This window comes from Oculina patagonica, chromosome 2 (assembly GCF_052425735.1).
Source record: "Oculina patagonica isolate OP01 chromosome 2, crgOcupat, whole genome shotgun sequence".
Classification (NCBI taxonomy): domain Eukaryota; kingdom Metazoa; phylum Cnidaria; class Anthozoa; order Scleractinia; family Oculinidae; genus Oculina; species Oculina patagonica.
The window spans coordinates 26,696,828-26,724,698 of record NC_135759.1 but is presented as its reverse complement, the minus strand read 5'-3'; the positions used below and the strand labels follow the sequence as shown (position 1 = coordinate 26,724,698).

General features: G+C 38.5%; 2 protein-coding genes across 2 annotated transcripts in view; both read right to left on the bottom strand.

Annotated features, from left to right (window-relative positions):
* The window catches only part of LOC144643871 (adenylate cyclase CyaB-like), a 56,728-nt gene that overhangs the window by 22,795 nt on the left and 6,062 nt on the right, over positions 1–27,871 (bottom strand). The gene's annotated exons all lie outside the window — the stretch shown is intronic.
* LOC144643835 (EF-hand calcium-binding domain-containing protein 6-like) lies at positions 237–27,475 on the bottom strand. The gene is made up of 37 exons (XM_078503205.1): positions 26,670–27,475; positions 26,080–26,174; positions 24,157–24,276; positions 23,805–23,911; positions 22,873–22,942; positions 22,459–22,595; positions 20,458–20,567; positions 18,289–18,410; positions 17,707–17,855; positions 16,723–16,833; positions 16,481–16,601; positions 16,167–16,337; positions 15,828–15,902; positions 14,690–14,850; positions 13,643–13,709; positions 13,392–13,492; positions 13,136–13,211; positions 12,786–12,881; positions 12,592–12,650; positions 11,944–12,051; positions 11,738–11,825; positions 10,960–11,198; positions 9,820–10,035; positions 8,749–8,899; positions 8,551–8,630; positions 8,246–8,401; positions 7,529–7,742; positions 7,148–7,252; positions 6,426–6,512; positions 5,735–5,890; positions 4,886–5,122; positions 3,870–3,983; positions 3,378–3,465; positions 2,712–2,796; positions 2,248–2,347; positions 1,574–1,672; positions 237–701 (listed from the first exon to the last, which is right to left on the bottom strand). The coding sequence occupies exons 1-37, from the start codon at positions 26,917–26,919 to the stop codon at positions 528–530; spliced, it is 4,695 nt and encodes a 1,564-aa protein (XP_078359331.1). The 5' UTR covers positions 26,920–27,475; the 3' UTR covers positions 237–527.

The following is a 27,871-nucleotide window of genomic DNA, read 5'->3' as shown; positions in this document are numbered from 1 at the left end:
CCCTTTGGTTTACACGTCCAATCTACCCAGACACTGCATGCGATAAATCAGTGTACCCCACATTGTTTTTTCTTTTTCTGAGGTAGGTAGGTAATACTTTATTTAATGAGGGTGACCCGTGACAGTAATTTAAGTTACTTATAAACTTGCGGTCATCAGTTTAAAATATTATGAACGCTATAATATATTATTGAAATGGAAATGCCATGTCAAGTAAGAGACAAAATAACGATAAAGACAGTATTTCTACAACGTTTAATAACACTTACATTTTGGCAATACAATGTCTAATTTACAACTGGCTGTTAGGATCTTCCTGAACTGATCACTCCTTTAAAATTATTTCTTTCAAGTTTTCTTTTTACACCATGAGATTTATACAATAATTATTAAAAATATCGGAGAAATTTTACGGTTTGGTAAATGACATAACAAAAAAATGAAAATTCTGCAGGACGCTATATCGTTTACGTGTGCTGTTATTGTTCCTCCAAGCTCTTCAACGTTTTTCGGCACGCAAACCTTTTTTACTCTAAATGTGCTCTGAGGAAGTCATTGTAAGAAATCTTCCCCGTCATGTTTTTATCGTAAAACGAGAAGAGGTGGAAAAACTCCTCCTCGTTTAAGTCGATCTTGAACCTTCTCATCATCTGCCTGAACTCGAGAAGTGAGCAGTAACCGGTGCCGCTTTTGTCCAAACCCTGTGGGAAAAAAAGAGTGGTCAATATAATGTTGGGAGGCGCGGTGTTCTAATGGTTAGTGCGCTGGACTCCGGATCGAGCTGTTCCGGTTCGAGGCCTGGTAGCATGGGCCGCAGGCTCGAGGCTTCCACCAATAATTGTCTGTCAAAAACAACAACGACGACGACGATCATTAAGGCAAAGAAAATGGATTTTCCAGGTTGCCCTTTTCTAGTGGGCTTACCGTATTTTCTAAATTAAACGCCCCCGGCGTTTATTTCAAACTTGGTCTAGTGGACCCGGCGTTTATTTGAAGCCGGCGTTTAATCGGAGCCCGGCGTTTTTTAACGAAGTGAAACTTTCTGTCATTTTTCAAGTTGTTTTATTATTACCCATCCTCCGATGCCTAGGGCCAATTTGTCAAGGTGGAACAATTTTTCCCTTTGTCCGGCCCGGGCGATTATTAGTAATATTACCAAGGGTTAGTTACAGCATTCCATACGGCATGTTATAATCAGGATTTGTGACAAACAGAAACGAAACAATTTTATGAACAACATGGGACAAGTAAATGTTACGGATACAAAGTTTTAAGTTCATAAACGGCAACACTTAACACTTACACCTCGAATAAACGCCCCCGGCGTTCATTTAAAAAAATTAGCAGACAGTTTCGACCCGGCGTTTAAACGAGGCCGGCGTTTAATCGGGGTCCGGCGTTTAATCGAGAAAATACGATACTTTATCTGCAAACAAAAGAGTCCAAAATATTACTTGCTAATCAGGCATGTACTTGCTTATGCAGTGTACAATACAAGTACACTGCATCCTGATGAGAAAATATTTAAGAGAGCAACACAATGTACCAACAGTACTGATATGAGATGTCTTACCCTGAACGTTCTTCTCATTTCCTTCCAGTCGCGGCGGACTGGTGCTCGGATAGTGGCCATGAGTTCAATTAACCGCTCACTCATGAGCCCTGGGCTCGTCTGTAACAAAAAAAAAAATCAATCCGCGAATTAAAGACCAATTTTAATACAGCAAATACGATATTTAGTCTGGTATCACATAACGAATTTACTTTATCTCCACAAGGCAACGCAAACTAAATGGTTTTCCTAGAGAAAAAATTAATACACACTGATTATCAGGCTTTTAAGCCTGATAATCTTGGCACGGGCGAACGCCGCGTGTAGGATTAAGGGGGGTCCTTCCCAGCTTCCAATTTGTTGCTAAGAATACTTTGTGACCTTCATTTTGTACTTCGAATAAGTTTTTTGCACAACTTTGTTCCACTGAAGAGTCCTTCAAGTGTTTCAAATTACGGCCACAATTACGGCAATAATGAGTTTATTATATATGTACTGTAAAATCCAAATAAGCAAAGCAACTGATTAGAAGACTTTACAAAATTAATGATACAAGGAATATAAAGGCACGAAGAAAGGAAAGAAAAATGCCCTCACCGTAGGATTGTTAATCATAAGAATACTGATAACATGTTTGACGGTCTCCATGGGGTCTTACGATAAAAGATTTTTCAGCACGACTGAAAACAACTTACTGGCATTCTGGTGGGTTGCAGTTTGGGCCTGGCGAGGGAACTGCTATCTTGAGACTTCAAATTTAACACAAAATGCCGCATGAAATCTTTGTACACAATTCTGAAGATCAAGAGGGAATACACAGTTAATTGTTTGAATAATAACAGAAATTCAGTTTTGTATTTTTTAGGAGGGATTCTCAGGGCGCTTTCCATTAGACAGAATTGGCCGGCCCGGTGGTATTAAATGTGAGATAGGCCTTTTCCACAAGATTTTCCCACAAATCCACCACAACAGTGCATAATATTTATGCATTGACGGATTTGACATGACAAATCTGACAAACAACGGAATTCTGTTCTCGAATGTACCGGACTGGCCGGCCAGTTCTGACAAATGAAAAGCGCCCTCAAACTTCACAAATTCAAGAGCATCTGAGCCTAATTTTCGTATCAGCAAAGTTAAAATAAAGAAAAAATCTTACCCTCCTTTTTCTTCATTGCTGTGTTTCTTCCACAATGACAACAGTTCGCTTGGGCCAAGATGAATATCATGCTTCCATAAAACATCTGATGAAGAAAAAAGGCGAACATTTCACAATTTAACTGAAAGCCGTGTTCAAAGATAGCCACCTCAATTTAGCGCTATATGGTCCACTTTAACCGTCGGATTTTTCTGAGCCAAATGCATAAATCAAGTCACTCAATCACAACCTTTATTTAAACAGTTAGACTATTGTAAGGGATGTTTTCAATAAGATCCGATCTTTGAAGGAAAGATTGTGTTAATGGTAGTTAAGTCTGCATACGAGCCTAGTGGCCCATCAAGCAAGAGCTTATTCCGGTTTCCGTAGCATGAAGCGCCGGACTAGGAGTATTTCTATTCCATTTCACCCTGGATGGGATGCTAGCCCATCGCAGGGTTACCCCTTAGCAGTAAATTCGCCGTTACCCATTTATAAACCTGGGTGAAGAGAGGCACTATGAGGGTAATGTGTCTTGCCCAAGAACACAACGCATTGCCCCGGCCAGGGATCGAACCCGGACCGCTCGATCTGGAGTCCAGCACGTTAACCGTTAAACATGGGTTACCATGCAAGTTGTTCCATGGTTGGCTGTACTAGCAACCGTATTAGATACTTCACACTTACCTTTTAGTTGCTCAAAGTTCACCGTTCCTTTATTCCCACTATCAATGTTTCTAAAGGATTTCTGGATGTGCTGCCAGCGACGACAAATCTAGAAATAAAGAAGAATCAATAAAAACTTCTACTTAGCAGTAAAGTACGACTGTGTGCGTTCTATCGAGAAAAAAAATGTATACAAATGACAACAGTTATGGTAGCAAATGCAATAACTATTTTAGATGAATTCCGATCTATTTTTCTACTACTACTCGACTGCTTCTAATCAGATTTATCTTGAAACACAGTGCCTTTAATTCCGTTCACTGATTGGTCGGATAAAATTGTCGGGGATTATCACTGGTGCATAGCACGTGAACAGTACATGTTAACCACATGATCGCAACAGTTGATATCTACTTATGGTACAACCAAGCATCGTTTAACGCTGTCCCGTGTATACAAGAGAACTATATTTATTGCTTTGCTACTCAGCTACAAACCAAGAACATTACTCACCGCATCTTTTATATTTCCCTCTACGTCACTGGCTGAGAGGGGCGGAGTCACAGTCTCAGGTGATGGAATCCTGACAGGGGAGCGTACAGGGGACACTGCGGGCTCATACAACGCCTGTAACAGATACATCACGTCACGAACCGAAAAAATGCATAGTGTAACTCATTTTTGTGTCCATGCCTTCCACGGAAGACTATCAACTCCCTGACATAACCTCCTGTACCGTAGAATTCCGGTTATAAGCCCTGGGCTTATACAACTTCGTAAGGGGTTTTGGGTGGGCTTATAAGCGGAGGGGCTTATATCCGGGAGGGCTTATAAGCGGAAGGAAAAAAACGTTTCAAAACGAGCCACGGGAGTGTTGACGACAATACGTTTTTAAGTTAAAAACACATAATAAAGCAACATTTAGCCCTATTCAGTACTGTCATCTGGTAGAGGGGGGCTTATATCCGGGGGGGCTTAAAACCGGATTTATTTTTTGTTTCCAGGATGATGGGCCTACAACCGGGGGGGGGCTTATAAGCGGGGGGCTTATAACCGGAATTCTACGGTACCTCCCCTCCCTTCCACCAGTGGGTCTTCTAACGGCAACTTCCTTCCGGTTATAAATTCCCTCCTAAATGTTTCTTTTATAGAATGCTGAAAGTGCCCACTGAGTAGTTTTTTTGCCTATTTTAGTTAATTTATTTTATGCTGTAATTTATCTTCTATTTAATTTGGCAAAATAAAATGGTTGTTGTTGTTGTTGTTGTTGTTATCACTTTTTAAAATGCCCTTTTGTATTCTAATTAAAAGCTGCTTTTGATTTCATCACAACCTGATTTACATTACTTTAAACCTGCAATAATCGTGTAATCTCTCTCTGTTCAACCGACGAACATCGATTGTTTGTAAACGCTGTTATTATTGCGAAAAATGTCTATTTTCCTTACTAGAATGCTCGAACGAGAAGCAAAAGTTGTGGCTTCTAAGCTCCCTATCCAAGGAATAAATCTACACCGGCATTTTCTTACCCTTCTATCACGTGACTGTGGCGGCGTTGCAGATGCCGCACGCGACACATCAGGCCGCGTGGAAAATATCTTGAGGAAATCCTTGTAATCCACAGTTCCATCCGGGTTCTTTGGAAGTTTATTCCAAATATGGTTAAACTGATCGCTGGTCATACGGAACGCATGCTCGTTGAGTATTTCATGCAGAGAACTGGCGCTGATTGTACCGCTGTGATGTATGTCTTCATCTGTGAATGCCTGGAAAATTCAGAATAAATAAACAAACGAACCAATAAAGAAATAAATAAAATAAATGAACGAACGAACGAAAAAACGAATGAAATGGTGAAAACATTCTTCAGCACGTTTTCACCAATGTTACATTAGGCACTAACTTATTGATAGAACTCTCAGCAGATTGAAAAAGTTGATTCAAGCAATTATTAAAAGGCTTCTCCCAAACAGAACACAACAAAAAGAGTAAAACATTTACACTAAAAAGAAATAGTAATGACAATTTGACCTGTTTCGTTGCAAAAAGAAAAACCTCCAAAATTTGACGGTTGCATTTTTCATGACGATACGACAAACCAACGATTGAATAATCATGTAAATATCAATTTTTGTTGTTGTTGTTGTTGTTGTTTTAACAAATACCGGTACTTATAACGTTACAATGAATTTTAAACTACAAAAGGACAAACACTAGAATGTAAGAGCTCACACTTTGGATGCTTTTGGCCTTTTTTTAGTTAATGCAGTTAATTGAACCCAACATTAGCAGGTTGATTCAATTCACATAATGAGTAGTCACCTTAAAAACCCCTGTGTCGGACGTAAGATGAAATAATATGGGATATTTCAATTTACCTTAGCAAGACTGTAAAATCTCGCCACTACAACTTCTCGTACTCTCTTTTCTACCTCGGCTTCAGTCATCCCTCGTGGTCGCTTCGTGAAGTTGTCGGCAGTTCTTTGGCGTTTCTCAGATGAGGGATACAAATTCTCCAGCCACTTGCGACTGGCCTGCGAATAGAACACAACATACAGTACTGTATTGTAATCTGAACACATAGCACATCTGAGGATCCGCTAAATTAATACCAAACAAAATCGTACCACCTTAGTTTGTGATACGGTAAGGGGTACTCGGAAAAAACCAATGTACCAGCAGAATTAAATTTACAATAACTGACATATCCTTCACATGTGAAACGCGGGTAACGGATTAAAGAGAAATGGATCTATCTACGAAGTCATGCTGAAACTTCAACAATTGAGCTATGAACCCAAAACTGTACATAGTATGCTTTACTGAGAAATCGGTACTCTTACGTCTTTGAACCATGGACATTCGGACAAATCAAGTCATAGAAATGAGGATTTCACCTGACAACAGCGAAAGGAAAGCATTTAACTACGACCCGACACGTTTTTTTTAGGCCTAACCAGAATGGAAGTAAACAAAAAAGAGTCCACAAAAACATTGCATAAATCAGTGATTATTTTGCAGTTTCTATACCTTGAAATGACAATAACAAATCAGTCGCTGCTTACTCACCTCAGCGTCCGATTTTTGAAAGCTGTTCAGAAAATCATCATAGGAAATTAAGCCTCCTTCGCCAACATTTACTTTCTTCAGAAGCGCCTGTGAAGGGAAGAGCAGATTTGTTATACAATCCTAAACACAATCAACGGTCTGGGCTGCAAAGTAAACATGTCAACCACATGAATACACCAGGATTAAAGGAATAAATCGAACTGTCAAGCAGCTGTCAGCAGTAGATTCAACAAATTAAAAAGATCTTTGATAAACCGGCTTAGCCGTGGAAGTATTAATACGACTGCAGGAAGAATACAAATAAAAAAAAATTAAAAAATAACCTTTATTTAGATACGCTGAGGATTAAAGCTATAAGCTTGTAGGGCCGTGTATTCCCGATCGAATTGGAATTTGGAAGTGTTGGTTTTTGTGGAGGGAGCAAAACCGAAGAAACCCACATATGACGCCGAGTCCGGGAAAGACGCATAAAAGTGAAAGCTAAATTCGATATGTGCACAAGAGGATTGTGCTTGCTTGTTTCGCAACAATCATGACAGAAACTTGACAATTTTTATCAAATTTAATTTTAACGTAAGTAACGAGCGCTGATTGGCTAAATTCGCAAATCGAACGTGTTCAAAAAAGAAAATAAGAGGCCATGGTATTCTCGAGCTTACACTCGCGGCTGAAATCTACAGCTCTGTAATTTCTCACAAGTATATAATGAAGAGCTGTTCTACCTGAAATTGTTTCTCAGACATCACAAAGCAGAACGCATTGATTATTTGATGTAAGTCTTCTTTAGTAATAAGTCCCACTCCTTCTCGGTCAAACGCAGCAAAGGCCTGGAGATCAAAAACGTTTTATGATTATAAGGCACGTAATAAACAACTGCTTTAACTTGTAAATATTAATTGTAAATATCAATATAAGTTTTACCGTTTTAGATTTTTAAATAACATTTTCTTTTTCTTGTTTTTAAATGGAAAAATTACTAAATTAATTATTTGGACACACGTACCGTTTAAAGGAGAACTCTGTACTCCTTAGTGCTACGTGATTTTGATTTTGCTTACATGTATGTAAAGTAAAATAACATTACAAGCGGTACAATTGCTTACTCTTTGGATAGTTTCAGGATTTTCGCCGATCTTGCTCCTCAGTCTGTTGATGGCGGCATCTGGGGTCAGAGATTCACGCCTCTCAAACACCACTGGCGTGACAACTTTGCCTGGTGTGTCGAGCGTGACGCGACCGTAACCCGCATGTCTGCTATCCTGGAACGCGCTGAGAAATCTCTCATACGACAGCTTGTTCTTATGGGACAGTCCGCACCTGAACAAGACATGGGTGACAGATAATGCGTCAGAAACTCTCACTAAAAAGAGAACTTCAAGCTAAAAAGATCTGACAAAGTGAATATGTGAAAGACATATATGTGAACGACGGATAAATGATGAAATGACTGACAAATAATCTGAATTTAACAAGCGATAAAGGTACAAGCAGGTTAAAAGTTACACATGTCACTTAAATTTTACGTAGTTCACATAAATGTCTTTTTCATATATTTACTTTGTCATCTACTCCACATGCGGGACATAAGGACCCCCAATTGACCTGCTCCCAACGTATCAAGGCTTTATAGCCCAGTTGGTAGAGCAACGCACCGGTATTGCAGAGGTCATGGGTTCAAAAGCCGTTGTAGCCTTGATTTTTTTTTTTTCAGGCTAAAAAATGCAGTTGCGTAAATTGCTAACACACTGCGAGGATCACTTTCCTTTATTTCACTAAAAAGATCAGTCAGTTAGTTTAGCAATTGAGCTTTCGATACAAACCTGTCCAGTAGAATATTAAGCTGTACGTCATCCAGAAAGTAATGGAAGTCAAACAAAACTTTCTGTAGTTCATTTCTTGATATATAGCCATCCCTGTTGGTGTCCATTGTCTCAAACGCTTTCCTTAAACTTTCGTACCCATCACGAAAACGATCCCTATAACAAAACAAGAACATTTACAGTGTAATTTATTAGACATTTTTAAGATTAGCATTAAGCTGGTTCAGTTTTGGGTTTGCTGACCTGTAATTGATTCAAGAAACCATGCAAAACGGACATGATCTTTTATTCGGCCAAAAACTAACCTCAGCTGCTGTTCAACTTCAAGCGCTGACAAAAAGGAGGCGGCCTGGGCTTGATTCCACGTGGCAGCCAAGTGCATGTCCTGACAATACAGTGAAAAAAAAATCCTTCAACTTAGTAAACTGCCATTTTAAGGTTCGCTTGATTGAAATTCAGGTAATTTCATATCTTGCAAAATAATAAAATGAATAAAAGCTTACCTGTTGTTTTCTGTACATGCTTTCCATAACCTGCTGGCTCTGCTCAGCTATCTGTGTACTGTGGCCGTGAATGTCGCCAGGTTTCAGCTCCCCGCCTAACTTGGCTAAGAACTCCTGATGATCCACATAGCCATTTCTGTCAGTGTCATACCTTACAAATTGAACAACAGAAATCTTTATGAGCAACTGCATACGAGCCTAGTGGCCCATTGGGCTTGAGCTTATCCCGGTTTCCGTAGCATGAAGCGACTAGGAATATTTCTTCTCCCCCCTGGATGGGATGCTAGTCTATCTTAGGGTACCCCCAGCATTAATTCACTGGTATCCATTTATACACCTGGGTGGAGAGAGGCACTGTGAGAGTAAAGTGTCTTGCCCAAGAACACAACACAATGACCACGGCCAGTGCTCAAACCTAGACCCCTCAAACCGGAGTCCAGTGCGCTAACCATTGGGAGACTGTGCCTTCCACTACCACTAATTCGTAAGCTGCTTTAAAGTTATGGCAAGAATCACAGCATCATGCGGGGAGGGGGAGGAAAGAGGAGGTCCTTGGTGGACAAAGGAAAGAAAACCCACCCGACCCCACAAAATCAATTTACTTGTTCGGCACCATACGTGAACATGGCGATCTCTAACAACCTAGGGTGCATTCTTTTGGGGCTATTTCAGAATAGGAATACTCCGAACAGACGGCGATCGCGTTCTTTTGGGACCTATTCTGTTTTTGGAATGAATGGAATACTATTCCGTTCATTTGGCTCCCGATAGCAGAATGAACGGAATGAACGGAATACGGTTTACTCGGAATAAGCGGATATGCGTTCTTTTGGGGTAGTTTTGGCGGGAAATCTTACGCGGCCAGCCACCCCAGGTCGTTCTCAACTCGCGCGTGCGTAGATACAATAGTTCTCAGGTAACCCCCGCCACCAGTATTCGGTTTTTAGAATACGTGTTCTTTTGGGAATTGAAATTTTGTGTTTTCCGTTTATTCCTATACCGGAATGAGAATAGCCAGAAAAGTCCCAAAAGACGCCCTCTAGAAAGCAAGGTGGAGAACTTTTCGCTTACTTATCCCACAGTTTCTTGAACTCTTCTTTATTCAGTGGAATCTGGAATTGGTAAAGCACTTTTCTAAGCTCTTTCTTAGTAACAATTCCATTTCCATCTCGGTCGAAAGCCAGGAAAGCTTTTGACAAGTCCTCGTTCTGTTCCCAAGCTTTTCGTTTGATGATCTGGTCTGCTTGCTCAGCACTCAGGTAATTCATGTCCTGTGTTTCATTGAAGCTGAAGAAAGGAAACAGTATCTTACATTTTACAAAATTGAATGGTACATTTGAAAAGGAGATCACGTTTTGTCAACAGAGCACTCAGATAAAAGGCTCAATGCCAGCAGTAAAGGTAGAAAACAATCATGTAGCTACATGCAGACTATTCTCCTAAAATCAGATAGAGGTAGCTTTCGTTGACACAGTTGATTGATTGCGTTGTAAGGCAAAATGACAGATGTTGCTAGACGGGAATGACAACGTTCTGTCTGGGAAAAAAGCACGTCACTCATCCAGTGACTATTACTGGTGCTATTCTTTTTCACAGCTGATTGAGTGTTTTGTGAGGCAAAATGACAGACGTTTCTAGGCAGAAACGACAACGTTGTCGTTCTGTCTTAGAAAAAGCACGTTGTCACTCGTCCAGCGACTATAACTGAAGTTGTTCATTTTGTAGAATGATAGGAGTATTCTATCTTAATTTCAATCGCCACAATAAGCTCCAAGATACGAATACCTCTTCTAGTAATAGTCGCTGGACTAGTAATAACGTGCTTTTTCCCAGAAGGAACGTTATCATTCCTGCCTAGCAACGTCTGTCATTTTGCCTCGCAACACAATCAATCAACCGTGACAACGAACGCGACAAATGAGACTGTTAAACGATCAACCTGAATCCGCTGTGAAACGCGACTATTTTTCAAGTATGTCACCTTTGACCTGAGATTCAAATAAATTCAACTAACATTCAAATAAAAATGATTGATGATGACCTTAGAATAGAGTCGAAAACGTTTTGTTTTCAAGAGCTTTAATATCTTTTTATTACTTTTTAGCCTTTTTTAGATTTTATTTTTAGTATACAGTATCCATTTTCCAAAGATTGTTATAGATTTTTATTACTGTGTTCCCGTAAGAAGCCCTTTTCGCTTTTTCATATTACCTGTGAGTAGAATACAGCCAAGGATGCCCCTCCTCAACGGACTCCACATGCTCAAACCGTTTCAGGAATTCTCTGTAGTTCAGTTTAGCTCCTTTCTGTATATTGAGGTTTAACATGAGCTTGTCAAACTCCTCGTCTGACAGTACGAACATGAACGAGTCCAGGATCCGCCTGAATTCTGGTCTAGTTATCAGGCCATTGCGATCAAAATCGATCTTCTGGAATGCTGCACGTAAATCCTGCGTAAGAAAAGGAGAAATTAAACATTCATTCGCGTAAAACATAACTCTGAAGAACAGTCAAAAAACTTTCTGAATGTTGAGCGTCAAAGCCAAACATTTCCCGGCATTTGCCACTGGCCACATACCTTGGGTACCAGAGATTTTTTTTCTCGCGCGTGGTGGATTACTCTTTGGTGGCCGAAGGCCGTCGCCACAAGCGGCAAAGCCACAAGAAAAAAAAAACGTCGTTTTTTGCGTTTTCATCGTTTTTTCGTGCGGGTCACAATAGAGACATGACGGACACCGGAAACGGCACAAGAAAAACCTCTGGCACCCAAGGTACTGGTCACATGTTTTTTTGTTTTGAGTTCTTTTGGTTCACTGAGCTTGCTGTGCCGGTTTTGATTGATCACATATGAAACTTTGATTCTGGACAGTTATGAAAAGAACGTTCTAAACAGCAACATACATACATCCTTTTCTTGAGTGCCATATTCATGAACATTTATAAGGACTGTACTTCAGACTGAATCAACTTGAACATTTTGTTTTCTTACCTGAAAACTCTCCCTGAGTTTAGTTCTCAGTCTTGCTTCCACAACACTTGCTGTCATAGTATCTTCCTGAGGAACTGGCAAGTTGTATCTGAGAAGAGAAAGAATACAGTACGGTAATGCTTAGAAATACGACCACAACACAACAAAATGAGCAAAATAAACGACATAACATACAAGAAAAAAATTGTGATAAATCTCCTCAATACCTGTGGCTAGGGTATTCCGTCACTCTCTCTCCCACACCAAATGAGCGACGATCCTGAAAGTGGTCAAGGAATTCCATATAGGAGAGCTTTCCTTTGTGAAATCCCAGCCTGAAAGCAAACAATAAATACAATCACTCTATTACCCTTATGCACACTGTACCTGTCGTTTTCCCTGTCTATAAGTTTCACAACGTCAAATTACTAATCGTTGGCTATTTCAATTAGTGTGAAACAACAATAGTGTACCCTGACCAACAGCACCCTGAGAACAAGCAAGACTCGATATGGCTGCTCTTCATGCACGCACAAGGAATTACTTATAATAAAAACTGGATTCGAAGCTCTTTACCGTGCAAACTGCAATGATGAAGGAAATCTCCAGATGATGCATGGTTTGAAATGATGCAAATAAAAGGATTTTCAGGAAGAAAAAATGAGTATGCGTACGTGAGTGGTAAACACTATTAAGATCCGTTTGAATTCAGAATTGGGATGACAAAACTGTGATTCAGTGGTAGGTTAGGAAAGAAACGTTTGGTGGTTCTTGTGTGCCAAATAAAACAATGGAGTGTGTCAGGAACATAGCAAAACTACACATTAAGTAACTTGCCATGAAGTGATTTATGTTTATAACTGATAAACGCTAACCTGGCACTTAGAATGCGAAACTGATCATCTGCCATGTATAGACCAAGACTGTCTAAAATCTATGAAAGGAAAGAAAGAAGAAATTTTACCACTTTTATTTACTAACAAGAGATAATTATACCAGGAGGAGCTGTTCCTCGAGCCTTACCTAAGATTCCTATGGATGGAAAAGTGCAGTTGTTTTTAATACCTACCATTCTGAATTCTTTTCTTGAAATTTTCCCATCTCCATCGCTGTCAAATCTGACAAACGTTTTCCTGAAGTCTGGAGACCTCTGAGCGATGTAATCCTGAAAAGTGGAAATCAGCATTTTAATAAACAGTGAAGCATCTGCCTAGCATAATGGAAGGTCGTGGGTTCAAATCCCTTGAACTGTGAACTCAGAATTGTTTCTGAATTCTTCTCACCACACTCGTTCCGTTTTCATTTATTTGAGGTTGAAAAGGTTTTGTTTATCAACTAATTTAAAACTCACTGGTAAATATATCTTTTCAATTTTTACAGAAAAATATATATTCTGAACTGAGATTAAGCTTGTATTACCTTGAGGATATCCATACATTCATTGGCTGTTTTTTGACCTGTAAGACCCTGCGCTCTCTCTTCCGCCAACTCCAGTCTATTAAATGCAACAATAAATTAAAGAGGAATTACCAAAACAGAAAAGTATGCTTCTCATCTTTCTAAAACTAGGTTGCCTGTGTGCTACCCACCCCTCACCTTCACTCCCAGGTGATTCATACTCTGCATCTTTCAAAGTGCATCTTTTACACTTAAGACAAGAACAAGAGATCTTCACCTTGTAGACTGGTCCTGTTTCATAAACTGTGCCTTTGCTTCACTTTCATCATGAATTCTTGTGCTCAAACCATTAATATCTCCTCCAACAATGTCAACACCCTAAACAGTTATCAAAACATTTATTTTTGAGTTTTAACTGTACTTTCTGCAATGATACAAAAATATAGTAGGTATAACGAATGCAATCACAAATAAAATTTGTAACAAGTGCAATGTGTGACTAATTACTATAAAATGCTGGTTACTTACCAGCCTACTAAGAAACTCTTGAAAATCAACAGTTCCGTCTGCATTTTCATCAACACGACTCCACATCCTGAAAATCATTGAATATTATCGGTAAGAGGGGAACGTAATTTTTGGACAATGGAACAAATTGCATTAATTTTGTTTCTCATTCAAACAATGTTTCATGACATTTTGCTCAAATTTCAAAGCATGGTTCACACTTGTGAAATTAGCATAAGCATAACCTCGGGCATAAGCACAAGGATAACCACAAGGACGTTCACACTTGCACTTGCAGACAACATACGCAAGAGCATATGCAAGAGCAGTTCTTTAGAAACCTCTAATAAACATTATACAATGGTGTATGACAAGAGTCACGTCAACAACCAAATCTTGTGCTTGTGCTTACAGTGATGTATCTCAGTCTCACACCAGTTCACACATAAGTTCTCTTATGATTATTGCACAAGTTTGAATCAGGCTTAAGACTGACAGGGTTGTTAAGTGAAAAGGTCTTTCAGAAGTCTGCATGCATGCAAGCATTATGTTTAAAGCAGGGTTCATACAAAAAATTGCAACCATTTTTCAAGGACTTTTCAAGGACCAAACTGAATTTTCAAGGCCTACCTACTAGGAATGTAATTTCACAGATGGTACATAAATGCACATTCCAAGTCCAATTCTATATAGGTTTCAAACATATAAACTTTAGTCAACGCCTAAAATGTATGGGCCCCCTGTGACAATTGCCGGTAAAGAGTTCTATACAAAACCACTAGTGAAGTTGGATTACTTTGCTTCTCAATTTCCCTTTATCAGCTGCTTTTACACCCGGCTTTTTCAGTGTTTAAAGCTGTTTTACACAGGAAAAGTCCAAAGTCTATGTAAAGCAATTCTCTTTTGACCCCACTACATTAAAAGTTGAAGAAAATTCAAGGACTTTTCAAGGACTCACACACAAATTCAAGGACTTTTCAAGGAAAAATGGAATTCAAGGACTTTTTAAGGATTCCCCATAAAATTCAAGGACTTTTCAAGAATGTGCGAAGCCTGTAAAGCACTTACAAATCAAAATGATCTTCAGAAACTGGAAGGCAGTATTTCTCCAAAAGATGTTTCAGCTCATCACGTGATATGGAACCATCTCTGTCACCATCAATACCGAGGTATGCTGAGGCGATAGCCTTCCAATTATCTGTTATCTTTGCCCGCAAGATCTCTTCCACCTAATAAAAAAAATCAGATTAATTTGCAGAAAACACCATGTTGATGGCATACATGCAGCAAAAGCAAGAACATCAATTCCTGGTTGTGCTCCATCACTCCAAAAGGTACACATGTTGTAAATAATAAAGATGGTAAATTTTAAGCTCGGTGATAAATATACGAAGATGAATTTTTCAACATTGACACGAGCATGGGACAAAGAAAAATTCTGAGTCCCCAAAGGGAATCGGACCCATGGCCTCCCAGATACCGGTTGGGCGCTCTAACCAACTGAGCTACGAGAGACTCGTGGTGAGCTGGGCCATTTACTAGGTTGCTATGTGACACGCGTCCTGCATACTTCTAGGATCAGCAATGTCAAAATCATCAAGGGTTAGTGTGTTGTAAATAATAAAGATGGTAAATTTTTTCACATATCAACCTAGTAAATGGCCCACCTCACCACGAGTCTCTCGTAGCTCAGTTGGTTAGAGCGCCTAACCGGTATCTGGGAGGCCATGGGTTCGATTCCCGTTGGGGACTCAGAATTTTTCTTCGTCCCATGCTCGCGTCATTGTTGAAAAATTCATCTTCATTAGGTGCAAATGTGTTTATATGCTCCCTATTTTTACTACCCCAGTCTCAAAGGTCTATTTTAAAAAATGCCCTTTTTTAAGATGTGAACAAAATTAACTGAGAAATAGAAAAAAGAAAGCCCCTGGAACCAGGTTATTAATTAAATTTTCTTGTTTTGTATTCAAAAGAATCAATCGAATTGCATACACAACCAGAATTGGATGATTGGTCACCCAGAATTCAACGATTCATCATCTTTGGGTCTTTTTTAAAGTCTAAAGGAGAATTTCAAATACAACTGAACCTACAACTGTTTTGCCTTTCACTTATTAAAATGCATCCAGGGTAACTTTTCTATATAGTGTTATGTGCTCACACCATTTTACTGTCGGTGTTCAAATAACAATTATAAGAAACTTACAGTTGACCAAGCCATGACAGCAGGCGGGGAAACACTTTTTGGTGAATGATCTGATATCAGCCAAGGATGAGCGCCCTGAAAAGAACAAGTTACAAGCACAAGAGATAAGCTTTCTGCACAAACTCTGGATTCAGAATCTTGAGTGCAGCTTATCTTCAAGATCAATAGTTGGTCTGACTAATGACTTGACTTTAACTGTACCCCAAGTAACAGTCATTGTAATATTTTAACAATTTTTGTAATATATCGTTCAATTTGTTTTGCAGGCAACAAGTCAGAGGCAAAGAAAAGTTCTTAAGATATATGTAGATGCTGAAAACTAACTTTAACTCTACCAACCTCAGTTTCTCTTTGCTCAAATCTGTCCAGGAAATCCAAGTAAGACACAAAGCCTTTATTGTATGGATCAATCTTGGCCATCAATTCATGAAACTGCTGCTGGCTCATACGGAAGCAGAAGCTTTCCAGAACACGTCTGAAGTCACGTTTGGTGACTCGGCCATCTTTATTCTGCAAAACAAGAAATAAAACGAAGCTGTTATCACACTACATGTAGCACTATTTATGAAAGAAGCCAAAATTTGAAGGTATACTGGCCATCACACATTTCTAAAATTAAAACTATCTACAATGTAGACTGCACAGTCACTTACATCATCAAACACAAGAAATGCTTGTTTCACAGATGAAAAACTGTTCATGATCTTGGAGTGAAGTAGTTTCCATATGTCATCTGTAGTTGGCATTTGTTCTGCCTCACGGACTGGATTGTATCTGCAAATGCAAAGTCAAACAAGTCTAAATTATAAGACCAAATACATTTGCTTTCTTTTTTTAATAACTAGTAAATTCAAATGATAAACAGGTCCTAATATTTGTAAACTGGTCAACATACTTGTGGCTGGGTTTGATTGGAATAGTTTGTCCATTTCCTTTCGTCACTGGCATCTGGAACTTTTCAAGGAACTGCTCATAAGATATCTTGTGATTGGCACGAATTCCACACCTGAAATTAATGAACAAAACAAAATTATTTTTATTAGTCTTTTAGTGAACTACAGAAAATTTCTTATCAGATGATAACATGCCAAAATAAATAGACACAGAAGGTAGGCTCAGAGCGCATTCCAAAGATGGATTGCATTAATTTATTTGATGCACTCTCAAATTGAACAACAACATCTATGTGTAGTAAATAATAAAGATGGTAAATTTCAAGCTCGGTGATAAATAGTGAAGAAATTATTCAACATGACTCTAGCGTGGGACAAAGAAGAACTCTGAGTCCCCGACGGGAATCGAACCCATGGCCTCCCAGAATACCGGTTGGGCGCTCTAACCAACTGAGCTACGAGAGACTCGTTGTGAGCTGGACCATTTTACTAGGTTGATATGTGACACGCGTCCTGCATAAGGATCAGCAATGTCGAAATCATCAAATGTGTAGTAAATAATAAAGATGGTAAATTTCAAGCTCGGTGATAAATAGTGAAGAAATTATTCAACATGACTCGAGCGTGGGACAAAGAAGAACTCTGACAACATCTATGTGATACGTCATGATCATTAGCCAATTAGACTGTTAGGATAATTGATAACTTGACAAAATTCCAGAAGGTTACATGTACCTGGGCGGTGGGGTGACTGCTGGAATCCCATCCGGGAAGAGAATTAGTTGAATGCAAAAATAACCACACATCTTTTTTTACTATTAAACATTTATTGTACTGGGCCCAGTTGTTCAAAAGGAGGATAACGCAATTCATCGGATAAATCACTATCCAGTGGATAGCATAGAATGGGGGGCCCCCCCAAACCCTTTATCCACCCTTTGAACAACCCATTTCTAATAGCTCAGTAATTATTTTGTTTTTCATACCTATCCATTAGTTCAACAAACAACTTGTCCGACATGGGAAAGGCAAAGTTGAATAGCACTCTTTTAAGCTCGTCCAAGGTAATAAAACCATCTCCACGTCTGTCAAATGCCACAAAGGCACGGCTTATGTTGCCATGATTTTCAATCATCTGAAATAAGAATTTAAAATTAGGTCATCTAACCAGCTACAACCATGTTAGTCAGTTAAAACAACTGCATCACTAAAATTAATGGAGGTTGGATGCCTGGTCAGACATCCAGGAGATTCCACTATTGACAGCCAGCTCCTAGATGGAGACTGCTCCCATGGCTGGGAAATCCTGGCAACCCAGCCATGAGCCCCCATGCAGAAGGAGAGACAGCCATCCGTCACACTAATTAAACAGTGGAAAAGGAGGGAGGGAGGGGGGACAGCCTTGAAGATGAGCTCCCACACAAAATGCTCACTGTAAACGCTATCACTGTTCCAACATGCCTCAGCCCTGGCCTTGCATTTAACTGCATTTACCTTAAAAACTGAACGAAAGTGTTCATTGCAAAATCCCTGACAATATTGTACAGTGATAGTCAGAGAATTTTTACCTTTTTCCTCAGTTTATGCTCCAGTTCTGTAATTGTCAGGACTGGAGGACTTTGTTTTCTTTCATGACTTGATCTTGGTCTGCTGTTTACTGCAGCAAGTTTCACTATCTGTTGACCTTCACCTTGGGAACAAGAGTTAATGATCAATAAGAAGCTACATGCCAGTTTACCTTTACAAAAAACTGAAAAATATCAGTTGGAGGGCACAGGATGACACTTTTTTGTCTGCATGACCAGAGAATTTTCAAACTAAGCTAAATGTCTTGAAAGAGTATCTGAACTGATGTTTGGAGTTAATTCACTTCACATTTATTTCCCCAGACTGTAAACTAACTAGTGTCTCTAGATCTAGTGATGATTGATGTTGTTCCAAAAAACCCCATGATACAGAAAATTAAAACACAGTTTAAAGCTCCAGAGTAATATGTACATTTGTACATGTATGTATTTTTTTAAGTTTTACAACAGTTTTACAGCTGTACATGCATGTAGATAATTAAATCTATCACAAAATATAACACATCTCAGAACATGAATGAGAAACTGATTTATACCAAGTTCAAAAATAATCCGGAAAAAATAAAATATTGTCTGAAACAAGCTACACGCTTGATAGTCACAGTTATAATATATTGGAAAAAAAAAAAACAGACAACCTATGCATTGTAAACTGAACCAATTTTAACACTGGTACTATACTGAACAAACAAAAAGTTATATATAATAAGCATTTAGCTCAGTTACAACTGTCAGTTAATTAAACATACTCAAAGTTCTATCGCTGAAGTTAAGATGTTTTTCTGGAGTTCTTCTGTTGCGTTCACAAGTAATTTTCTTTCCTTCTAATGAGTAGACAAATGGCATTTCCCCATTATAGTGGTCTTGTAGTAAAATTTGCCGCAGAGGAGCATTTTTCTTGATGCTTGGGAAAGTACATGACCTTTTGTGAATCTTTGTAATATGAGAAGTAGGACGTTTCGTGGGCATATAGAATGTGAAATTGTTTTTTAAATTATCAACTGCGTAGCCTTGATTCGGTCGTCTCGGCTGTACTCCGAGTCTAAAAGGAGTTTCCATTGCCAAGTACATTGTGTTATGGTTCTGCTGACAACAGTTATTATTTAACTGAGAATGTATCAAGTTAACTGGAACTCAAACATTAACATCCCACACAGTTCCTTTACTGCTGGGTAGCTATGATACAAAATTATTTAAAGTCACTGTTGCTAAGGAGATTTTGTTACTTTTGGTTTTTGTTATGACTTGCAACAAATCCGAAGAAGTTAAATATTTAATTATAAGCTATACTTAGCCTTAATGGGCAGGTAAGTAATTTGTTATTAAAACAATTGAAAGCAATTTGCTAAATTTACAATAAACTACCAAAACAGTTATTAAATGTTGCTTCTAGAAGCAGTGCACTGAAAAGAACTCTGATCATTTCAAAAGCTTTCTTACAAGCACTGATTCACATTTGAACAAGTTATCATAAATCAAAAGATTATTTTCCTTATTTAATTATCTAGTAAATAAATGTATATTATGCCTAATAACAAAACATCTCTGCCAAGGTTACAAGTTTAATTACACTATTCACCTGCATGTGTTCAAGGCTATGAATATTTAATCACATTCACTGTTGCCAATGAACAAAACATGGCTGAACCAAAGACTACATGTACATGCAGCTAGTGATAAATGTACAAGAAATTTTGTACCTTGTTCTTAAAACTACACTCACCAGTTTGAGGACAAATGATAATGTACATGAACAGGTCAAGACAACAAGTGGCCAGAAAAATGTTTTAAGATTTTTAGGTATTAGTACAAAAATCATACAATTTATAATTAATTTTGATAAAAAAATTCAAACAACTTTTATTAGCAGTTTTCTTGCCTTTCGAAATAATTCAGTCTGGTAAACAACTTCGGCAGAACACTATTATAATAGAAGAATACTGAATATTATCCAAAATTAATATTATTATTCTGTCATTGTCTAGTGGATACACATGTACATTTAGCCAAACACAAGTCAAATTGACTTGAAAAATTACTAAATTGAATAAAATGAAGTAAAGTTATTATTTAATAATGGGTTACTTGTAAAATTAAATGTAGCAACAACAATTTGATCACCATAGAATAACATTGATTTTAACTTTTTACCTGCTTTATTCAGTTGATTCTTGGGCTTTGCATTAACTCCGAGTCGTTTGAGAAAGTCCATGTACTCTAGAGTGTGACCATTACGTGTCATGTCATATTTACACCACAACCTAGAAAGATAATGGATGGTAGAAAAAATAAATCACAGAGATAGGAAACCATTTGACAGGCTTATAAAATGCATACAAGGTATTATAATTTTTTTAAAAAAAAAATCATTATTTCACATGTGACATAAATGAAAATTCATTGCACAGTTGTGACATCTTTTTTACATATTAAGAAATCCACTGGTTTCACCAGAAAATAAATTAAAATATTATAATTTATATGGCTAAAGTGCACTAGTCTTTCAATTTACACAAGCCAATAAGCGATTTTCTTATTGCATTCTTCCAACAACCTATATTTCAACTGAAATATTTAGAAATGAATAGTCTCTATACATGTATGTTGTGGTTTTAATTAATCTTTGGCTTAAGAATTTTTCTAACCAGTTTAATTTCTATTTACTTTTGTTTTAAGATTATGATAATGAATATGAGACAATAATAAAAAAAAATTATTTACTGGTTTGAAATGGGTTATTCCAGAAAAAATCCACACACCCCCGACGGATGGCAACATTTTTTGACCCCCCTTCCGCCCGGATTTCCCAGATCGCTAGACCCCCCCTCCCGCCCGGATTTCCAAGCTCAAGAACCTCCCCTCCCGCCGGATTTCCATTTTTTTAAAGGCCCTAACTGGACACAACAGGCAATACAAACGACGCAACCTTTCTTCCAAAAGATCCAGGCTCTTTATTATAATTTTTAAAACTGGGCTAATGTTGCGAATTTTGCTGGTCAAATTTCAACGATCGCACGTGTGTTTGTGTGACCTCCGGCACACTCTCCTCTAAAATGCCACTTGTATTTTCCGTCAAACAACAAATGTACAAGATAAGAAATATGTAAGTCTTAAAAATAATGTAAATGCAAGAAAAAACACAGTGAAAAAAGTCCTTAATGCGCTAATAAAGAAAAACTATAATTTTAGTTGTCGGTGACAAGGCGGCCTAAATTGGCGCGTGTTTACAAGATCGAGTTCGTGTTTACAAGATCGAGTTCTCGCTAGTGTGACACTTCTTAAGCTTAGCAATAAAGCCTTTTGAACTACAATAATTTTAAATTTTGTTACCTATATGGGCGTGTAGGTCAACTGGAGCTCTTGCCTTTCTTTCAAAAATTTAAGTTTTCATCCGTAATGTCCACGGTTCTTGCTTTCATAAACTTGTTAACATATCGATCGTAAGACATGGATTAATTCAACTTCAACTTCAACTTGGAAGTAGCCAAATAATACACAAATTGTGTATACACATGTTAGCTCTAGCCAGCAAAAGGAGTTCTCGGGTTGGCTAAAAAAAAAAAAAAGAAAAGTGCAGCCGGACCGATCGTCTTTTCTTCGCATTTTTGAGGATGTTGCAAAGCACGGGCGCGGGTGGCCTGGGTACAGTAAAAATGTTCCAGGCGTTGCATGCTCGGTCGAAAGTGTTTTTTTCCGATCGTAAAGTTGTTGTTATCCATTTATCGCGCTGGCTCTTCATGAATAAAAGGACCTATGAAGGTAAACTTGAAGCATATGAGGTAAGAACACCATAAAGTGGAAGACTACAAGATTTTTCGATGCAAACTTCTTCTTTTAAGTGGTAAAACATATCGATCGAGTTAAAGTTAAAAGTGACCCCCGAGGAAGAATTTTTAGGTTCAGACCCCCCCTCCCGCCCGGATTTCCCGAGCCATTAACCCCCCCTCCCGCGAGAATTTCCAGTTTGCCATCCGTCGGGGAGGTGTGTATTTTTTCTGGAATAACCCAATATTCTAAACCGAAGATAAATTTAAACCACAACATCTACATTGTATTGCTTGAAATAAAATTGATTTTACCTGACGAACAATTCTCAGAACTGAAGAATGACATAACCTTATGCTGGTAAACAGATGCAAACTTTTAACTTACTTATTAAACTGTTCATCTGTTAGTCTGAAGCAGAAGTTCTCAATGACTCGCCGCAGCTCATGTTTCTGTATCTGACCATCCCTGTTGTAATCAAAGAGTCTTAAGGCCTTCATCACACTTTGCAGCTGGCCTCCCATCTAAAAAGAAGAACAACATACATGTAAATACATACAATGTACATTTGTATATATATCTAACATCTCTAACACAACAATTCCCGATCAGTTGAATGTCTTTGTTTTGTTTTTGTCTTTTGCCTAAGACCAACTGGTCACAATCCATAAGCTATTGGGCTTTTGAGGTATATAAAAAAATGTCTCCACCTAGAAGAATGTCAATGTTTTGTAAGGTTGTTATTGGTCTACGTACCAATTTTGCATTGTACATACACTCAGTTACATGTAAATTATTTACCTTCCTTCTCAATTGATTCTCAATCTCATCCATGCCTAGTACATCTCTTGGAGATTTGGTCTGGTTAAATCTGCACAACGATAAAATACATTGTATTTATTAAATATCAACAAGTCAATTTCTTATAACATTCAACGGCGTAAGCTAAATCTAGTACTGTTCACATTGCAGTGGAATGATTTGATTCCCAATTTCTCAACAACCCTCCAAGTTAAGACCATTTAAGTCGCCATGGTGACTAAAATAAACTTGGAGGGTTGCTCAAACCTCCTGATTACTTGAACCAAACATGGCATCCACAGGCTATTCCTCAGCCAACTAAAACACTGCAATTTTATCCCTGATTTCTCTAACTTCCATATTTCTGGAAACAGTTTTTGTTTCCCTTTGAGGTTTGAGAAATCGGGATTCTACTGTCATCATTCCCACGATGAGAAAAATTGTTAATTAGATAGTAATGTATCCTACTGCAAGGGTGCACTGTAAATGTACAACTGTTTTGTAAAAACAAAATTGATTATTACCTAGTACTTATCAAACTAGACAGAAAAGCATAGAAAGGGCCAAAGGTTTATAGTCCTCAGCATGCATTGCATGCCTATTGTTCCATTTGTGGCTTCTACCCCTTCATAAACTGGATGTGGAGGGGGACAGGGGGATCTGAACCTCCCACCTCCTGTGCATTTTACTCCCGCTTCCCGTATTTTTTACTCCTGCCTCCTGCCCCTTTTTTGTAGCCATTCTCTGACCTCTTTGTCCCATATCTATTGCAAAATGTTGCAAAATTTTACTCGTTTTCTCCCGGTTCCCGCCACTTTAGGGACCCTGCTTCTTGCCCTCCGTTCTCCCACTTCCCACCCCTTTTCTCCCCGGCTCCCACCCCCTGTTCTCCTCCACAATGCAAGGACAATAACAAACAGCTTTAAACCTACTTGTGCAAGGTACCAAGCAGTCGCAGGCCATCTGGTGTGCCTCCTCTCTGGTGATACTTTTCTAAGAACTCCAAGTAAGATATAGTTCCATCTCTATTTGTACCAACCTAGTACAAGCCAAAAAGAACAAACTGATGTCAAAATACCAGTCATGAGATAACATTAAGTTTTGAAAATCACCCAACAGGTCTGCATTCAAGCTAGCAATCGATTTAACATGTCAGCATTTCCAACTGGATATCACATACTGGTAATCTTAATTAAAGTATGCAGTTGGATAGCTTATCCTGAGAAATGAACGCATGTCAAGTGTGTGCATGTGTGTATGAATTTTTTTTATTCAATTTTTCACCTTTTTGATGAGTTGGTCAAACTGGTCTTCTGTGAGAGGGATACAGAAGGACTCAAGAGCTCGTTTGAATTCACTCTGAGTGATGGTGCGAGTCTTCTCTGCGTCGAATGTTTGGAATGCCTGGAAAATTAAACAAGAACACCGTTAATTATTATTGCAGTACATATGTATAATTATTAAATAAACATCAGTGAAAAAAAAAATCATATCTTCACACGTGAAAATAGCATGTTATCTTCACATGTGAAGATATCGATTTCGAAACATTTTCTGACAAGTTTGCCCTGTTTCAATGCCGAATGAGCAAAAGTAAATCGATATTAAGTCGAAACATCTTCGGATCTTCCTCGGCAATCTTCGGTAATCTTCGGAAATCTTCGGAAAAAGTTTGTGTTCAGGGGCGGATCCAGGATTTTTCCAAGGGGGGTGGCTGTTTGCCAATATTTTTGTTTACTATCTTGTTTAAGCCCCAGGTTTTTTATGGCGGTGGGGGTGGAGGGTATCAGGCTTTTAAACAGGATTTTGAAAGTGGGAGTTTGAGCCTGAGACCCATATTTCATAGGGCCGTAGGCTCCTTCCCCCTAGGGGGGTCTGGGGGCATGCCCCCTCAGAAAACTTTGAGAACTTGAAGCCTCTTAGACGTGATTTCCGCGATTTTGAGCAGCTTAAAACATTTTTCAACTAAGTAATAAACCGCTGTTTTTCCTTGATAATTTAGCAAACCTCTTCTTTCCTCAACTTACCTTGAATTATATTTGGGACAAAAACTCTAGTTCTTATATGAATAGTGATTGAAATTTGAAGTTGAAAAGCCACGAACTTTCACGAAGGAATGCGTTGTTTTGCTCACCCACGTGCGAGGAAAGTTTTAGCTCTTGGCAAAGTGGCATGGGGACATTTTGGTAAGTCAACGTTTTTAGAATAGCGGCTTTGCTTGAGAATCGAAATCGCTTCGATGCGAAGAAAACGGTAAGAAAACTTACTAAAAAGATTAATATGGAGAAGAAAATCATGCCAGCAAGGCTAAAGCAACTCTTGAAAGCTTAAACGAATGTAATTTTTTTAAATTATACCACTTGTTTTGTTACATCAAGCACAGAAGTTCGTAAAACAGGCTGTCGAAAATCTCCTGTTTCGGAAAAGTGGCCGTCCTTTACTTTGAACGGCCGCCTGGCTAGGGAAGGTGGATGTTAACAAATATGTCAAATTTACTTTAGCTAAAAATATTAACACCTTTTTCCACTTACCCAGTGTCATTGTCCTTATTTGCTATTTTAATTTGTTTATTTTCATTTTTCTGGTGGATCAAGGGGGGTGGCTAGCCACCCAATCCACCCCCCTGGATCCGCCCCTGGTGTTCAAATCGATATCCCACTCGTTCGCTGCCCTCACTCGTGAGATATCGATTTGAACACTCGAAGATAAATTTTATATCTCTGTGCAACCATGTAATATCCTCTATACATTGTTATTTGTATCTAACACTACTGACAGTAATCAATGTTCAGTTTACATGTATCAATGTACATACATGCAGTGTAAGCCTGGAGAAAAGAACATATATTTCAAAAAATACAGTCAACGTTAATTGCCTTCTAATGAAAAGATTGTACAGAATACGGTGCCAAATATATTCTCCAAATTAAAGCACTGCATGTATTCGAAACTCAAACCACTTATATTTAAATTAAAAAAACACAGCCTTTCATAGTTTAAGCATTTCAATATAATTGCACTGTCTCAGGATTTAACTACATAATTACTTATATATTTGATTATAAATCAAACGAATTTACCAACAGCAATTGCACCCCTGGATGAAAACATGCACTAAGAATAGATAATATTCTCCTATATTAAACATATATGAGCAACGCTCGAACAGATCAATGAATATGCCAATGAGATTTAAGCTTATCTCACCTGTCGTAATTCCCCAGCGTTAACTCGAATCTTCTCCCTCAGACGTGATTCGATCTCGATGAAACTCAAATTTGGGTCTGGAGACTTTGGCGAGGCTGTGAAACAAGGAACAAGAATCAAACGATCGTTGTCATTAACCAACGCGAAAGTCATCGTTAAACAAGCATCCATGTTGGACAGCGAGTTTCCTTGAGCTGAACTGCTCGTGCACACAGGGAATAAATACAACTGTATGACATATAACAAGCTTAATAAGCTCGCGCTAGTTGTAAAATGACGTTTTGTTCTTTACGAGTAAATCAGTGTTCTAATGGAACACTGATTTGGCGATTGCATTCTGAGCGCACGCTGTTTACCTACAATGCTGCATTGAAATGTTCTTTTGTTGAATAACAAATTTAATTTACCGGGAATAAACGAAGAAACAAAACTGGAAACACATCGTATTGAAAAAATACGTAAATACTATAAATTTAAATCAAAATTAATAAATCCAAATAATCTTTAGCGCCGCCAGCTCGTTCATAATTTATAAACACAGTAAAAGGGCAACAGAGAAAAACAATCAAAAGTTAACAAGTTACACCTACCTAAACTCAATCCAGAATCACGCCTGCCAGGAGTTATGATCAAAACACTCGATGAAACCCCTTTAGATCTACGCGGTGAAACAACAAGGTCGCCTTCTCCGCGAGAAACGTTTCGAGAAGACGGCCGATCAGGTGTTCCAAAACCAGATGACTTTCTGGAAGCTGGTCGAGGGGTTATTGTTAGTGCGCGCGAAGACGGCCGTAGATCCGAAAAACTATGAACGGCAGGGGCTACTGCAACCTTGGCCATCTTATTTTGACAAAATCGGTAAATACAACTGGGTATAAAGAACTAAAACCACTGCGGTAATTTGCTCAGAATGTTGCTTCTGTTCGATCGGCCATTTTGGCAGTCGTGTTGTGTTGTTGCTATGTCGGACCGACTCCCTCAAGCGTGGCGCTGTTGCTAGGCACTCATCCGATTGTTCTTTTCCCGGGAAAAGAACAATCGGATGATTGCCATGCTTCCACCGCGCGGATAAAGAGAATGTTTCTGCCGCGTAACAGAAACAAATTTTGCTTCCTGAAGACAAACTTTAATGCTGGATATGGCAAAATGGGTAACATTGGGGAAACATGCGCGCGCTTCGAATGTTTCTGGAAACATTTTTTCCCCACCAGCTTACCGATTTTTATCTTACCTTTTTTCCCTATTCTTAATAGTCCATTGCCTTTCGAATCGCCTTGTAAACCAAGAACAAATGTCTTCTTTGGAACTGAGAACTCGAATCTTATTTATGTAAATCCAGTTGTAAAATTTGCCAGCAGAAGCATTGTCGGGAATAATCGGTTGAAGGTCATTTTTTCGACGTTTTTGCTTGTTTACAAGCTAAAGTAGGAGAATAGGGGTTATGTGAACAAAATTTGGAACCACATATTTGTAAACTCTCAAGGGACTGTTTTAATTTCTCAAGGGATTACTTTCCGCTGTGGGTGATCACTTGCGATCTCGTGGAAAAAACGTGACTTGTCACATTTACAAACGTTATATAACAATTTTAAAAGTGACATGTCAGCTTTCTTATCTCAACGCACGTGTGTCTGAAAGGCGATCTATAAAAAGCGTCGCACAAACAATGGATTGCGTAACTGAAACACGAATAAATAATCACTAGCACTTACATCGTTTAAAAATTACAAACGTCAAAAATAAACCATACCAAAAAACTTGCTCTTTTCAAAGATATTATTGAAGTTAAAAC